At 44.8% G+C, this 16,700-nt stretch overlaps 2 protein-coding genes across 2 annotated transcripts in view; one reads left to right on the forward strand and one right to left on the reverse strand.

Annotated features, from left to right (window-relative positions):
* CENPP (centromere protein P) overlaps positions 1-16,700 on the forward strand; it is a 331,014-nt gene that overhangs the window by 305,726 nt on the left and 8,588 nt on the right. The gene's annotated exons all lie outside the window — the stretch shown is intronic.
* IPPK (inositol-pentakisphosphate 2-kinase) overlaps positions 13,384-16,700 on the reverse strand; it is a 113,107-nt gene continuing 109,790 nt past the window's right edge. The window contains exon 13 of the mRNA XM_077823088.1: positions 13,384-13,484. Coding sequence (XP_077679214.1) covers positions 13,430-13,484 — 55 coding nt within the window. The 3' untranslated portion in view covers positions 13,384-13,429. The remainder of the gene's footprint in view (positions 13,485-16,700) is intronic.

Genomic DNA, 16,700 nt, shown 5'->3' on the forward strand with positions numbered 1-16,700 from the left:
TGTTTAACATTTTCCATGTGTCTTATACTAAACAAATCCCTAAATCGACTGTATATAAAGTTGCTGACTATGTTAATTACATTTAAACTATAACATTCATGCTTAATTTTTTATATTCTTGTTTCAGATGATTTTAATTTAAAAGGCCTTGAGGTTTATATCTAATCCAATACTTTCCAGTGGAAAAAAAAAATCGCAGTCTGTATAAATTTTCTTGTATATTCCTTTGTTTTGCTGATTCAGTAGTTCCATTAGTCTGGAAACCTTAAACTGAATGTTGTGGTACAGAGCTTGTGTAGTCAAATTTCAAATTTTGGTGCTTTGATTCTAATCTTTAATGACCACAGCAGCATTCATACCACTCAGGTTAATTGTGCGCCAGAATTTCCATTATAAAAACACAAAACTGTATATAAAGGGGCAACACTACATGTGTGACAGAGCTGTAACTCCTGCAGAGTTTTGTATGGCAAAAAAAAAAATTGAAGTCTACCTGGCAGTTTGAATCCTCTGTTTAACAGTCACTTCTCAGCTTGTTTGATGGAGTGAAAACATAGATTCCTGAGTAACCACAGAGAATTACTCATCAGGTTAGGGATTTCAAAATGTTCTTGGCCTCGTATGATGATGTCAGCAGCGGCAACAATGGAATCTGGTCCCAGCACCAATCACACATGACAACATGGTGGTCAGGCCACACCTGAGTTGTGTTGTGGCCTTTGTGTCACCCAGTCTGAGCAAGTACCCCTCTTCCCTTTGCATCTTAAAACAGTTTCTCCGGCTGATTTCTATTAGAACCTTGAAACAAACTGAACATGAATTTTTCTCAGCATTAAATTGAGAAAAATAGAGGTAGGAGGTCACATAGGCATGCTGAGAAGTACTGATCCTCCCTTGTTCCTTGTTGAATGCCAGTCATTTCTTGGATTGCTCTGCATAAAAGGAGTGACCTGTCGCCTCTTCTGAAGCCATAAACAGAAGGTACATTCTGTTGATACAGGCAAATTTACCTTTGCTAGTGGCATTTTTAGCTAATCCCTGGCTTGTGTTTGGTGGCTTGGAAAAACATAAGGTGATAAACCTTTGTTCTTGATTACAGCTGTCTTTAAAGGGTAAAAGATGTGTTATAGAGTAATAAATGTCTTCCATGATATGTCAGAACAACCCTGATCACGGCAACACAATTTTATGTTTCTAGGAAGAGAATTGATTTAAACTTGTGCAATGCCCTCTGAATATTAGACAGTTTAAATAATGTAACTTGTGACAGTTGAGAATAGAAAAAATATTTTCACAGAGTAGGATGATTCCAAATGTTTTAAAACCATTGTTTTCAACCTCTGGTCTGCTGACCCCTATGATCGAATAAGGGGATGATGAAAGAAGTATCCAAAACTGTTCTCTCCCACAGAATCTGTGTTTGGTTCCAAAAATTAAATTTACTTGCATTTTACATAAACATATACTTTTTCAAATATATAGCACTTTTCTTCCAAAGATCTTAAAACACTTTATAACCATTAAATATCACAACACAGATTGATACACAGTGTCAGAGAAATTATTTGTATAAGGGGAGTCAGTGGCTCAAGGATAGAATCCCAGAGCCTTGCCTCCCAGGTCCTTGGTCTCACCAATAGACAGCTGTAGCTCATTTTAACATTTTTGAAGGCACCATCAACATAAAACTTTTTAAAACTGCTGTTATTTTTAGTAACACCAAAGATACTATTTTACTGAAAGATTGGTGAAATATTTCTATTTTTCAGTTTGTTTACTTTTTGCCTTTGCATACATTTGTTTTGCCCAGTTGTTTGTGAGACAACAAATAACAAGGAAAAAATTAAAAATATTATTAAAAATAGTAAAATGTGGTTGTAGTGCACTAAAATAGACAGGAAGTCCAAAAGACAGGTATACTACCTGCAGCCTACGTTCCCTCTAAGGTGCATACCAACGCAGCTGTGCAGGAGGCCACCAAAGGGCACACACTTAGTTAGCAGAGCCAAGCAAGAGTGCACACTCCACTCGGATGTGGCCACAAGCGAGCCTAGAAGATGACAGTGGGGTGAGGTGGGGAATAGGAGATGACTCTCCCACCCCAGCTCTGGGGCTGCGGTAGTGGGGAGAGGCGCCTCTCCCGGGCCCCAGCCCCAGGACTGCTGCTGCAGGTAGAGATGCTCTCCCCCGGCCCAGGTGCAGCTATGAGGAGGGAGGGCTGGGTGGAGTCCTCTCTCTACCACAGCCCTGGGGCAGCCTGCACCCCAAACCTTTCATCCCCAGCCCCACCCCAGAGCCCGCACCCCAGCAGGAGCCCTCACCTCTGACACACACACTTGAACTCGCTGCTCCAGCCCTGAGCTCCCTCCTGCACCCTGAATCCCACCCCACACCTCAGCCTTGAGCCCCCTCTCACACTCTGAACCCCTCGGCCCACCACACATCAGCTCCATATTGGTGCACATAACAGAACTGATTCTGCACATGGATGGGAAAAAGTAGAGGGAATGTTGAACAGCTGTTATTTTTCTTAAAAAAAAAAACCAAAAAGTCAATAAACAACAAAAATATAGATTTCAAGTTGATTTTGTCCTTTCAAATGTGCAGTGAAACAAGAAGCTGTGCATACTGTCATGCATCCTAGCCCTGTGTGCTTTGTCTTGTCTAATAGACTTGTTGTGCTTTCAGCATCCCAGAAGTAGTAGTTTAGCATTTTATTGTGTCCTAAATGCTAAAAAAATTATTGCTTCAATATTTAGTGTTTGTGACCGATTACTTATGGGAAATATTTCCCATTTCTTCACTTTTGTGCTCATTCCCATATCTGAGAAAATAAGCAATTTGTTCTTATTCAAGATCTTTTTGTTTTCAAGCTAACTTTTGACTTATTCTTTCAAATTTAAATCCAAAATTCTAAGAACCTCTCTATTACCAAAGGTAGTTCAGATATTTTTTCCTGTGTATGTAGTCTGTTTAATAGTTACATAATAGATCTTTAGCTGGATTCAACTCTAACATTTGAGATAGAGATTTTTATAGAGAAATGGCGGGGATGGGCATCCCTTATTAGTCCCCCATACTTAAATTTACTGTTACACCTTTTATGTAGTTGTTTTAATTTGTCCACCAAATTTTCTACTTTTTAACCTCCTTGGTAAAGTGATTACATTTTATATCCATAATTGCTATTGCGGCTTATGTGTTAGCAGATTTCCTGTTTATTCTTTCCTAAATTGCTATCATTTGACATTGGTTGGTTGATTATGGATGTGGTAGAATTTTCACTTCCTGCTTCCTTCTCATTGTCACTCCAGGAAGTCATCCAGTGGGGATGAAATAAATCATGATTTGAGTCTTTGGGCCAGGTTCTACTTTCACTTATAACCGAACAACCTTTATGATCTCAGTTGGGTTACACGGATATAACTGAAGTGAGAAATAGGCCCTTTTCCTCTAGATTTTGGCATTTGTGGAGTGAGATAGGGAATAGGAGACAACTCTCCTGCCCCAACCCTCAGGCAGCGGTGGGGAGAGATGTTTCTTCCACCCCTCCCCCCCAAACCTCCAGGGCTGTGGTGGCGGGGGAGAGATTCTATTGAGGGGCTATTGAAATATTAATGCTTTCTATTCTGTTTCTAATCCAAACCACCTGAACTTCTCACAAGATCAGAGGATCACACTGTAACGTTTCCCTATGTCCATAATTTACTAAAGAAGCTTCTCGAACACTTGAGAAAAATTATTTGGCAACATAAAATTATACCCTTTGTTACTTCCAAACAAGACGCCAATAAGAGGCCTCAGCTGGAGTACTGTGTACTGTTCTGGGCTCCACACTTTAAGAGAGAGGTGGGCAAATTGGAGAGAGTCCAGAGGAGAGCACCAAAAATGATAAAAGGTTTAGAAAACCTGACCAATGAGGAAAGGTTAAAAAACAGGGCATGTTTAGTCACAGGAAAAAAAAGACAGAGGGGAGCTGATAAGTCTTCAAATATGTTTAAGACTCAAATATGTTTGAGAGCTGTGATCAATTGTACTCTGTGTCCACTGGAGGTAGGACAAAGAGTAATGGGCTTAATCTGTAGTGAGAGAGATATTTAGGTTAGACATTAGGAAAAACATTTTAACTATAAAGGTTGTTAAGCTCTGGAATTGCTGTACATTTTTAAGAACAGGTTAGACAAACACTGATCAGATATGGTCTAGGTTTAACACTAACCTCCCTGTTTTGTCCTATGATTACAGGGGTGTTAACAGGCCACTTCACCTGGAACAGACCCCTAGAATATTTATGATATACCAAGGCACAGTCCAGATCTGCAACCTTGAGTGCCCTACAATGCCTTGTAGCTCCCACGTAGGCCACTCACAAACAGCCTTCCAGTAAGCAAGCCACATCCTGAGAGAGTGTGTGTGTGTAAGTAACTGCAGCATACCAGACACACTTGGGTTACACCTGGCTCTGACCAGCCTTGCTCATACTGCAGAGTGACCCCAACACTGCCCCCAGTCCCGGATTTTCCCCAAGAAATGTATGTCTTATACTGCCCAACCCTCTTGTAGACAGTAAAAATACTTTAAATGTGTTAGACCTTGAAGGGAATAATATGCCAGTTTATTATCTCAAATAGTTATTCAGACACTTCAATTTAAACACACTGGATTAAATAAAGCAGTAAAATAATTTTATTAACTACAAAGAGATTTTAAGTGAGTACAACTAATGAGGCATAAAAGTCAGATATGGTCATAAGATGTTTACTGATGCCTAACTTAAACTCTATTACATACAAGCAAAGTTTTTTACCACATGCTCCAGCAGATTATCAAACACTCAGGTCAGGAATCATCTCCCAGAGTCCAATGACTGCTTCCTTTGTCTCTTCATGCACAGTGAATGCAATGGGCAAGGAGAGGGGTGCCTTGGGATATTTTCCCTCCTTTTTATAGTTTCTGTCCCCTTCTTGAAAAACATTTCCAGCTGAGAACCAGGATTCAAAGTGTCTATGTGGCAGATATTCCCTACTGGTGTTTTCAGCTGTTTGAATTCCCTTTGCCTTCCCTTCCTGCTTAATGACTTTGTTTACTGCTTTAATGGAAATTAAGCAGAGTACACATTCCTTTGTTTAGAACAGAATTGTTTGCCAACTTTTGTTTGGGCAGGGCTGTGGGGTTTAGAACATGTATTAATGTTATAACTTCACATACAGTGTTGCCACACATATTGTATCAGGACACTATTGACCAGTAAACTTAAATTGTAAGTTTTCAAATGACACCTTACAAGGCATACTTTGTACAAAGGTGTCATAAATATAAGGGGAAGGGTAAACCCCTTTGAAATTCCTCCTGGCCAGGGGAAAGCTCCTCTCACCTGTAAAGGGTTAAGAAGCTAAAGGTAACCTCGCTGGCACCTGACCAAAATGACCAATGAGGAGACAAGATACTTTCAAAAGCTGGGAGGAGGGAGAGAAACAAAGGGTCTGTGTCTGTCTGTATGCTGCTTTTGCCAGGGACAGAACAGGAATGGAGTCTTAGAACTTTTAGTAAGTAATCTAGCTAGGTATGTGTTAGATTATGATTTCTTTAAATGGCTGAGAAAAGAATTGTGCTGAATAGAATAACTATTTCTGTCTGTGTATCTTTTTTGTAACTTAAGGTTTTGCCTAGAGGGGTTCTCTATGTTTTCTAATCTAATTACCCTGTAAGATATCTACCATCCTGATTTTACAGGGGGGATTTCTTCATTTCTATTTACTTCTATTTTCTATTAAAAGTCTTCTTGTAAAAGACTGAATGTTTTTTCATTGTTCTCAGATCCAAGGGTTTGGGTCTGTGGTCACCTATGCAAATTGGTGAGGCTTTTTATCCAACATTTCCCAGGAAAGGGGGGGTGCAAGTGTTGGGAGGATTGTTCATTGTTCTTAAGATCCAAGGGTCTGGGTCTGTAGTCACCTAGGCAAATTGGTGAGGCTTTTTACCAAACCTTGTCCAGGAAGTGGGGTGCAGGGTTTTGGGAAGTATTTTGGGGGGAAAGACGCGTCCAAACAGCTCTTCCCCAGTAACCAGTATTAGTTTGGTGGTGGTAGCGGCCATTCCAAGGACCACGGGTGGAATACTTTGTACCTTGGGGAAGTTTTGACTTAAGCTGGTAAAGATAAGCTTAGGAGGTTTTTCATGCAGGTCCCCACATCTGTACCCTAGAGTTCAGAGTGGGGGAGGAACCTTGACATGGTGGCATAGTGGTGGGATTAACCTGAAATCATTTTGAGATCCAGTTGAGATTTTTTGAACTAGAAATACAGATTTTAAAAAGGAATTTTTTTTTCCTGTGGCTTTGAAGCAGCTTTGAAACTGAAAGCATCTTGGGTTTTCCCTGCTTTGTGGCCAAGCAGAGACAAAAGGGGATTATCTTGTGAATTGCAGGTTTTCTTTGCCTGGAGGCAGGGTACTTAACTCCTGCAGGGAAATTCACAGTCTTCCAACCCAGAGGTTTTTTTTTTTTTTCTTTTCTTCCTAAAAGTAAATAGGGGGTGTGTGTTCTACCCATTTGCTTTTTCTTTGGGCTGGGTAAGCAGGTTTCCAAGTAGTTTGGAGGTTTTTTGCTTTAAGTTGGGCCCAGAACAGAGACAAGGGAATTGTCTTTTTCTGTAGGCTGACAATCACTATCAGAGAATAGGTATTCTATTCCAGCACAGCAAAATTTTACAGCCAAGTTTTGTTTGTTTATTTCTAAACCTCGGGTGTAAAGTTAGTTAAAAACAGAGAGGTTAGAATGACCAAATCCTCAGCTCGACTACAGCTGGAATTAGCCAAATTTCAGGCTGAGGAAAGACAAAGGGAACATGAAAGACAGATAGAACTCATGCGGCTGAAGAAGGAACAAGAAAGGGAGGCAGAACAACACCAAGCGGCTGCTCACAGGAGAGCTATGGAAGCGAGGGACAAAGAACTGGAGGAGAAGGAAAAAGAGAGGAAGTATGTGGAGGAGATGGAGAAGATAAAGGCTCAGCAGAATATCCCAACAAACCCTAGTAATCCTTCTCCAAGTACCACTTCCCATCCCAGAAAGTTCCCCACCTACAAGGCAGGCGATGATACTGAGGCCTTCCTAGAAAACTTCGAAAGGGCCTGCCTTGGATACAACCTCTCTACTGACCAGTACATGGTAGAGCTGAGGCCGCAGCTCAGTGGACCCTTAGCTGAGGTGGCAGCTGAAATGCCTAAAGAACACATGAACAAGTATGAACTGTTTAAATCCAAGGCGAGAGTCAGAATGGGGATAACACCCGAGCAGTCTCGTCGGAGGTTCAGAGCCCTAAGGTGGAAACCAGACATGTCATTTACCCGACATGCCTACCACATTGTGAAACATTGGGATGCCTGGATATCAGGAGCAAGTGTTGAATCTCCAGTAAATTTGCCCTTCCTAATGCAAATGGAACAGTTCTTAGAGGGTGTTCCTGAGGAAATAGAAAGATACATCCTAGATGGGAAACCCAAAACTGTAATCGAGGCAGGAGAGATTGGAGCCAGATGGGTGGAGGTGGCAGAGAAGAAGAAAACTGGTCGCAGTTGGAGCGGAGACCAGAAGGGACCACCCCAGACCACACCCTATTACCGGGGGCCGCCCAAGGCCCCACCTACCTCCCAAAGAACCCTCCAGACCCCTTATCGTCCTGCCACCCCGTTCTCCAGCAACCCTCCTCGCCCCAGTGACCCGTCAGCTGGACGATGTTTTAAATGTAACGAGCTGGGGCATGTAAAGGCCAACTGCCCCAAGAACCCCAACAGATTACAGTTCATTGCACCGGAATCACACCAGAGGTCCACAGGCCCAGATACTTCCCAGATACCCTTAGAGCGGAGGGAAACTGTGAGTGTGGGCGGGAAGAAGGTCACCGCGTGGAGGGACACCGGAGCACAAGTGTCAGCTATCCATGCTTCCTTAGTGGACCCCAATTTAATCAACCCAGAGATCCAAGTGACGATTCAACCCTTCAAGTCCAACTCTTTCAATTTGCCTACAGCCAAGTTGCCTGTCCAGTACAAGGGCTGGTCAGGAATGTGGACTTTTGCAGTCTATGATGATTATCCCATCCCCATGCTGTTGGGGGAAGACTTGGCCAATCATGTGAAGCAGGCCAAGAGGGTGGGAACGGTCACCCGCAGCCAGGCTAAACAAGCCGTGAGGCCTAGCTCTGTTCCGGAAACTGCTATCAGGACCCAGTCAGAGGTGATGGACCTGGACCTTAGGCCAATGTCTGCAACAGCAGTAGTGGATCCAGTCCCAGAGACCCAGACGGAACCAGTCCCAGAACCGGAACCAGCCGAACAACCAACACCAGACCCTGTGTCAGCACTGAATCCAGTACTTGCAACCTCAACACCAGAGGGCCCCACTGAACCTGAACTGGCAGCAGCCGATAACCCTACACAAGAGGCTCAGCCGGAGCCTGAATCCCAACATAGTGCACCAGCGGAGAGCGGTTCACAGTCAACAGAAACAGCTCCATCCCCTATATTGCTTCCAGAGGGACCAAGCCTAGGTCCACAATCCAATGAGGGACTGATGTCTCCAGCATCAAGGGAACAGTTCCAGACCGAACAGGAAGCAGATGAAAGCCTCCAGAGAGCTTGGACAGCGGCACGGAGCAACCCACCGCCTCTCAGCTCTTCTAATCGATCCAGGTTTGTTGTAGAAAGAGGACTTTTATACAAGGAAACTCTTTCTGGTGGACACCAGGAAGACTGGCATCCTCAGAGACAGTTGGTAGTTCCAACTAAATACCGGGCCAAGCTCTTGAGCTTAGCCCACGATCACCCTAGTGGCCATGCTGGGGTGAACAGGACCAAAGACCGTTTGGGGGGGTCATTCCACTGGGAGGGAATGGGCAAGGATGTTTCTACCTATGTCCAGTCTTGTGAGGTGTGCCAAAGAGTGGGAAAACCCCAAGACCAGGTCAAAGCCCCTCTACAACCACTCCCCATCATTGAAGTTCCATTTCAGCGAGTAGCTGTGGATATTCTGGGTCCTTTTCCGAAAAAGACAGCCAGAGGAAAGCAGTACATACTGACTTTCATGGATTTTGCCACCCGATGGCCGGAAGCAGTAGCTCTAAGCAACACCAGGGCTAAAAGTGTATGCCAGGCACTAGCAGACATTTTTGCCAGGGTAGGTTGGCCCTCCGACATCCTCACAGATGCAGGGACTAATTTCCTGGCAGGAACTATGAAAAACCTTTGGGAAGCTCATGGGGTAAATCACTTGGTTGCCACTCCTTACCACCATCAAACAAATGGCATGGTGGAGAAGTTAATGGAACTTTGGGGGCCATGATACGTAAATTCGTAAATGAGCACTCCAATGATTGGGACCTAGTGTTGCAGCAGTTGCTCTTTGCCTACAGAGCTGTACCACATCCCAGTTTAGGGTTTTCCCCATTTGAACTTGTATATGGCCGTGAGGTTAAGGGGCCATTGCAGTTGGTGAAGCAGCAATGGGAGGGATTTACACCTTCTCCAGGAACTAACATTCTGGACTTTGTAACCAACCTACAAAACACCCTCCGAACCTCTTTAGCCCTTGCTAAAGAAAACTTACAGGATGCTCAAAAAGAGCAAAAAGCCTGGTATGATAAACATGCCAGAGAGCGTTCCTTCAAAGTAGGAGACCAGGTCATGGTCTTAAGGGCGCTCCAGGCCCATAAAATGGAAGCATCGTGGGAAGGGCCATTCATGGTCCAGGAGCGCCTGGGAGCTGTTAATTATCTCATAGCATTCCCCACCTCCAACCGAAAGCCTAAGGTGTACCATATTAATTCTCTAAAGCCCTTTTATTCCAGAGAATTAAAGGTTTGTCAGTTTACAGCCCAGGGAGAAGATGATGCTGAGTGGCCTGAAGGTGTCTACTATGAAGGGAAATGTGCTGGTGGTGTGGAAGAGGTGAACCTCTCCATGACCCTTGGGCGTATGCAGCGACAGCAGATCCAGGAGCTGTGCACTAGCTACGCGCCAACGTTCTCAGCCACCCCAGGACTGACTGAACGGGCATACCACTCCATTGACACAGGTAATGCTCACCCAATTAGGGTCCAACCTTACCGGGTGTCTCCTCAAGCTAAAACTGCTATAGAACGGGAGATCCAGGATATGTTACAGATGGGTGTAATCCGCCCCTCTGAAAGTGCATGGGCATCTCCAGTGGTTCTAGTTCCCAAACCAGATGGGGAAATACGTTTTTGCGTGGACTACCGTAAGCTGAATGCTGTAACTCGCCCAGACAACTATCCAATGCCACGCACAGATGAACTGTTAGAGAAACTGGGACGGGCCCAGTTCATCTCTACCTTGGACTTAACAAAGGGGTACTGGCAGGTACCGCTAGATGAATCTGCCAAGGAAAGGTCAGCCTTCATCACACATCTCGGGCTGTATGAATTTAATGTACTCCCTTTCGGGCTGCGAAATGCACCCGCCACTTTCCAAAGACTTGTAGATGGTCTCCTAGCGGGATTAGGAGAATATGCAGTCGCCTACCTTGATGATGTGGCCATATTTTCGGATTCCTGGGCAGACCACCTGGAACATCTACAAAAAGTCCTTGAGCGCATAAGGGAGGCAGGACTAACTGTTAAGGCTAAGAAGTGTCAAATAGGCCTAAACAGAGTGACTTACCTTGGACACCAGGTGGGTCAAGGAACTATCAGCCCCCTACAGGCCAAAGTGGATGCTATCCAAAAGTGGCCTGTCCCAAAGTCAAAGAAACAGGTTCAATCCTTCTTAGGCTTGGCTGGTTATTACAGACGATTTGTACCGCACTACAGCCAAATCGCTGCCCCACTGACAGACCTAACCAAAAAGAAACAGCCAAATGCTGTTCAGTGGACCGGAAAGTGTCAGAAGGCCTTTAACAAGCTTAAAGCGACACTCATGTCTGACCCTGTACTAAGGGCCCCAGACTTTGACAAACCGTTCCTAGTAACCACAGATGCATCCGAGCGTGGTGTGGGAGCAGTTTTAATGCAGAAAGGACCTGATCAAGAATTCCACCCTGTAGTGTTTCTCAGCAAAAAACTGTCTGAGAGGGAAAGCAACTGGTCAGTCACTGAAAAAGAATGTTATGCCATTGTCTACGCTCTGGAAAAGCTACGCCCATATGTTTGGGGACGGCGTTTCCACCTGCAAACCGACCATGCTGCACTGAAGTGGCTTCACACCGTCAAAGAAACTAACAAAAAACTTCTTCGGTGGAGTTTAGCTCTCCAAGATTTTGATTTCGACATCCAACACATCTCAGGAGCTTCTAACAAAGTGGCTGATGCACTCTCCCGTGAAAGTTTCCCAGAATCAACTGGTTAAAATCGTCCTTAAGATGTGGAAAATATTGTTAGTCTTTATGTACTTGGTAGTATATTTAGAGATGCATGTGTCTTATTAACTCTGTTTTTCCTAGAGCTCCAGGAAGAAATCCCAGCCAGTGTTTCACCCTAGCTGAGATTTGGGGGGCGTGTCATAAATATAAGGGGAAGGGTAAACCCCTTTGAAATTCCTCCTGGCCAGGGGAAAGCTCCTCTCACCTGTAAAGGGTTAAGAAGCTAAAGGTAACCTCGCTGGCACCTGACCAAAATGACCAATGAGGAGACAAGATACTTTCAAAAGCTGGGAGGAGGGAGAGAAACAAAGGGTCTGTGTCTGTCTGTATGCTGCTTTTGCCAGGGACAGAACAGGAATGGAGTCTTAGAACTTTTAGTAAGTAATCTAGCTAGGTATGTGTTAGATTATGATTTCTTTAAATGGCTGAGAAAAGAATTGTGCTGAATAGAATAACTATTTCTGTCTGTGTATCTTTTTTGTAACTTAAGGTTTTGCCTAGAGGGGTTCTCTATGTTTTCTAATCTAATTACCCTGTAAGATATCTACCATCCTGATTTTACAGGGGGGATTTCTTCATTTCTATTTACTTCTATTTTCTATTAAAAGTCTTCTTGTAAAAGACTGAATGTTTTTTCATTGTTCTCAGATCCAAGGGTTTGGGTCTGTGGTCACCTATGCAAATTGGTGAGGCTTTTTATCCAACATTTCCCAGGAAAGGGGGGGTGCAAGTGTTGGGAGGATTGTTCATTGTTCTTAAGATCCAAGGGTCTGGGTCTGTAGTCACCTAGGCAAATTGGTGAGGCTTTTTACCAAACCTTGTCCAGGAAGTGGGGTGCAGGGTTTTGGGAAGTATTTTGGGGGGAAAGACGCGTCCAAACAGCTCTTCCCCAGTAACCAGTATTAGTTTGGTGGTGGTAGCGGCCATTCCAAGGACCACGGGTGGAATACTTTGTACCTTGGGGAAGTTTTGACTTAAGCTGGTAAAGATAAGCTTAGGAGGTTTTTCATGCAGGTCCCCACATCTGTACCCTAGAGTTCAGAGTGGGGGAGGAACCTTGACAAAAGGTTATTACAAGAGTGTGTAAGGTGTGAATACAGGGGTGTAGACTGTCACAATGTGTTAACTACTTATACTAAACAATCTCTCCCACTTTGTATTTAGCTGTGACACTCTGAGTACCTTTCCCAGACTTGAAGAAGAGCAGTGTAGATCAAAAGCTGGACTCTTTCACCAACAGAAGTTGGTCCAATAAAAGAGAGCACCTCTCCCACCTTGTATCTGTAATATCCTGGAACCAATATGGCCACAACAACATTGCTAACAACTCTTTCTGTGGCCAGTAAAAGAGCTGCATAGCTTTGTCCCACCCACTTATCAGTTCGTTTCATCCTTTTTCCTTTGTCACATCCTACTGTCTTCTCTCTCTTTGCTCCTCCCATGGTAGTATCCTTCCCCTGCTTGAGATGCTGCACCTTTTCCCACATTAGCCTTACTTTTACATCTTTTCATGCACCTTCCTCTTTCTCTTCACATGGTATACTGCCACAACTGAAAATAGTCAAGGTGCTCAAGCTGTTGCACCCTCAATATAAACTAGAGGGAACTGGACAGGATTTAGTACTCACTCCTCACTTTGGTCCACCAGGTCCCAGATTTTTTAATCCTCTAAACATGTTGGAAAGCCTGTCTTTTTTCTCTCTAAAGGTTGTTGAGCATAGCATGGGTGAGGTGGATATATTTATGGGCAGTCCTTCACTTCTGTTGTGGTTTTAATTTACAAGATAGGCACCCAGACCACAATGATGGATGCCCATTATTATGGTTTAGAAATGTGAAGAAATAAATAAATACTTGATGAAAAGCATGCTTTTATTTTTCTTTGAGTGATGATCCCTATTGTATTCCACTGAGGGTTTACACATGCACACTATGCGTCTGGAGCCAGAGAATTTGAAAGTAGTGTCAGTTTGGTCAGCGCATGCACCATGCTCGCCTCATGGTTTCGTCTGAGGTGATAAAGGGTGGGCAGACTGACATGTCTCCAGTTCCTTCTCACCACTGCATGGGCCGGGTCAGATCTATTACCGTCCTCTTGCGTGTGATGCACCTTGAAAAGTTATATATAGTTAGTTTTATAGTATTTTTGTTGTTTTTACTGCTTTACATAGTTTTTAGGAGTAATATTGGGACTTTGGGGGGGTTGTTTTCTCATAAACACCCTCTCCTTTCTACCTCCTTACCACATGTGGGTACTGAACTATGCCAAAGACCCCAGGCTTTAAAATCTGTGCCTCCTGCCCGCTTTCCTCCTCGGTCAGCGACGAACATCAACACTGTCTCTACTCCTTGGGAGAAGCCAACATTACACCCAGATGCAGTATCTGCCAGTCCTTCCCCAGCCATATGCGAGAAGGTCAGGCTCTCTCCTCTGGAAGCACCTGATGGAAGTTGCCATGTGACATTTGGACCCACATCAGGGAACCTCCCCTGTACATTAGCCTCAGACAACCAGGAGTGTACCTCTGCCTACCATTTCCTAGTCTGGCACCAGCGATACCACCACTATGGAGCCCGTGTTGATGGGTAAGGAAGCATACACATAAGAATAGCAGTAAGACTTCTTCCAAACCTAAGAAAGGGGATGCTCCTTCCATGAGTTCCAGACATGGGGAGGGAGTGCACTCTATAAAGCGCACAAACACAAGAAGAGGCCGCACAAGCGCCGGATCTGCTGGTACCAGGTACCAAACCGCATACACCATCAACATTGGCACCCCATAAAGTACAAGATTTGTGCACTCAGGGGAAGACCACCAATCGGATACTGGTTCCAGAGAGAGTACCCTTAACACCAGGGAGCTAGGGAAAAGTGCCAGATCCCCAGGAAGTGTTTGCCCTGGGAGAGCTGAGATCTCCACAATTTCAGGGACCTTCCACTTCTTGGGAGATGATATCTCCCACTCAGGACATGCCACAGATGAGGCACCCCCTGCTCCAACGGTCTACACACTTCCACCAGCTCCGATGGTACCCCAATGGAATTGGTGTCCAAGTTTTCATCTTTGCAGGAGTCAGATGAGGGGCAGGGACTGCCCATCCCCTACTGCCACTATAGTACCCAAAGAGGCCACCTACATCATGGCAATATCCTCCAGTCCTGCAGCCATGGAGCCACTGGTCCCCCATGCTGTGCAGCCCACTGCAGCACCCTTTAGATCCATCATGCTGGCCCTATTGGGGAGCCAGGCCCTAACACCCACCTTCAGAACCCACCGGTTCCATGAGGGAAACTTCACCTGCCTCCCCATCTCAAGCATGTTCAAGTAGATGCCCAGAGCCGATGATGGAAGAAGAGCTGCTCAGTCGAGTTCTGATGGTACCACTGGAGCAGATTCCCATCATCCCCCCCAGATGCGGCAATGACTTTAGCGTCCTCCTCTTCCCCAAATGACTTCCACCAGTTCCAGGAGATACAGAGTGGCAAGAGAGCTTCCCCTGGAGGAGATCCAGGGCACTCAGCATAAGCTCCTGGATAGCCTTCACTCATGAACACCAGGTAGAGATGCTCTGCCAATCAACGATGCTATCCTCGAGCCAGCTAGAATAGTTTGGCAATGGCATACAGCAGTCATATGTACGCCTATCCCCAAGAGGTCAGAAAAACGATACTACATACTAGCTAAGGGGTCTGAGTTTCTTTTCTCACATAACCTCCCTCCCCCAATTCACTTGTGGTCTGGGGGCAATGGAACAGTCCACTCCACACTCCACTCCATCTGATAAGGAGGGCAAGCAGTTGGATTTTGGAGGTCAAAAGGTCTTCTCCTCAGCCAGCCTTCGATTCAGGATTTCGAATGATTAGGCATTAGTTTCCAAATATGATTTCCTGAATTACAGCAAACTGGAGGAATTTGTTGAAAAACTACCACAGCAAGACCAGGCCCGATTCCAGGCAATCTTAGAGGAAGGGAAACTGGTGTCAAGGACATTGCTTCAATCAGCTGTCAATGTGACAGATACTTTATCTTGCTCTATGGCTACGGGCAAAGTTCTGCCATGGGAATTGTGGCTCCATGCCCCTGGTTTCCCCAGGGAAGTACAAAATACCATCGAAGACCTCCCTTTTGATGAATCAGAGCTTTTAAACCAGAAAACAGGTGATTCCCTCCATACTCTCAAGGATGCAAGAGCTACACCTCGTTCCTTGGATATTTACACACCTGTGCTAAAGTGTAAATTCTACCACTTGCCATCCATACAACATTACAGGACATCCCAGTTTTTCCATCAGATGCCTTACAAACCACTATGGAAGTGTCAAAAGATTCAAAGATCTCACCTTCTGGGTCCACCTTTACAGCCTTCCTCCTCCCACATGCAGCTCCCGAAGAAAAGATATTTCTCAGAAACTTTAGAGAACTGTCAACCACCTTGCCTATTGCCATACAACCACCCCACTCCCTTTGGGGGTCATCTAGCACTCTTTTTTCCAGCTTGGAGTTGCAATAACAACAAACAAATGGGTGCTAAATGTCATCCACCATGTCTATATGGTTGAGTTCAGCATGCTACCTCATCCACAGCCCCACCCCCCATGTCTCCTCAGGGATCACTCTCATGCCAGCATTCTCACTCAAGAGGTGAACTCCTTACTACAAAGAGGAGTGATAGAGCAGGTTCCTCCAGAATATCAAGGGACGGGGTTCTATTCAACTTACTTCCTGGTGCCCAAAAAGAAAGGTGGGTAGAGGCCAATTCTGGACCTCCACCTTCTCAATCACTTCATCTGCAAGCCCAAGTTTTGTATGGTCACACTAGCAGCGATCAACCCATCATTGCAAGAAGGCAAGTGGTTTATAGCTCTTGATATGCAAGATGCCTGCTTTCACATGGACATTCATTTGGCCCACACATGGTTCCTGAGGTTCACAATCAGATCACATAATTTTCAGTACAGGGTTCTTCCATTTGGACTCAATGCTGCTCCCCAAGTCTTCACCAGGGTTTTCTCTGTTGTGGCAGCTTACATCAGGTATTATGGGGTCCTCATATTCCCATATCTTGATGACTGGCTCCAGGTGGCACAATCCAGATGCAAAGCCCAAGCTCCAACCTCCATGTTACCTGGCCTCCTTTCTTCCCTTGGAATCAGTATCAAGATCAAAAAATCAACCTTGGAACCGACACAATCCCTAGACTTCATAGGGGCCTCCGTCCACTCGGTCATAGCATGTGCCTACCTACTGCGAGACAGGTTCCAGGCTCTGCAAGAACTCGTAAACCACATAATCAACAATCCATCTGTCCCAGACAGGACTTGACT

Source organism: Eretmochelys imbricata, chromosome 7 (genome assembly GCF_965152235.1).
Source record: "Eretmochelys imbricata isolate rEreImb1 chromosome 7, rEreImb1.hap1, whole genome shotgun sequence".
Lineage (NCBI taxonomy): Eukaryota > Metazoa > Chordata > Testudines > Cheloniidae > Eretmochelys > Eretmochelys imbricata.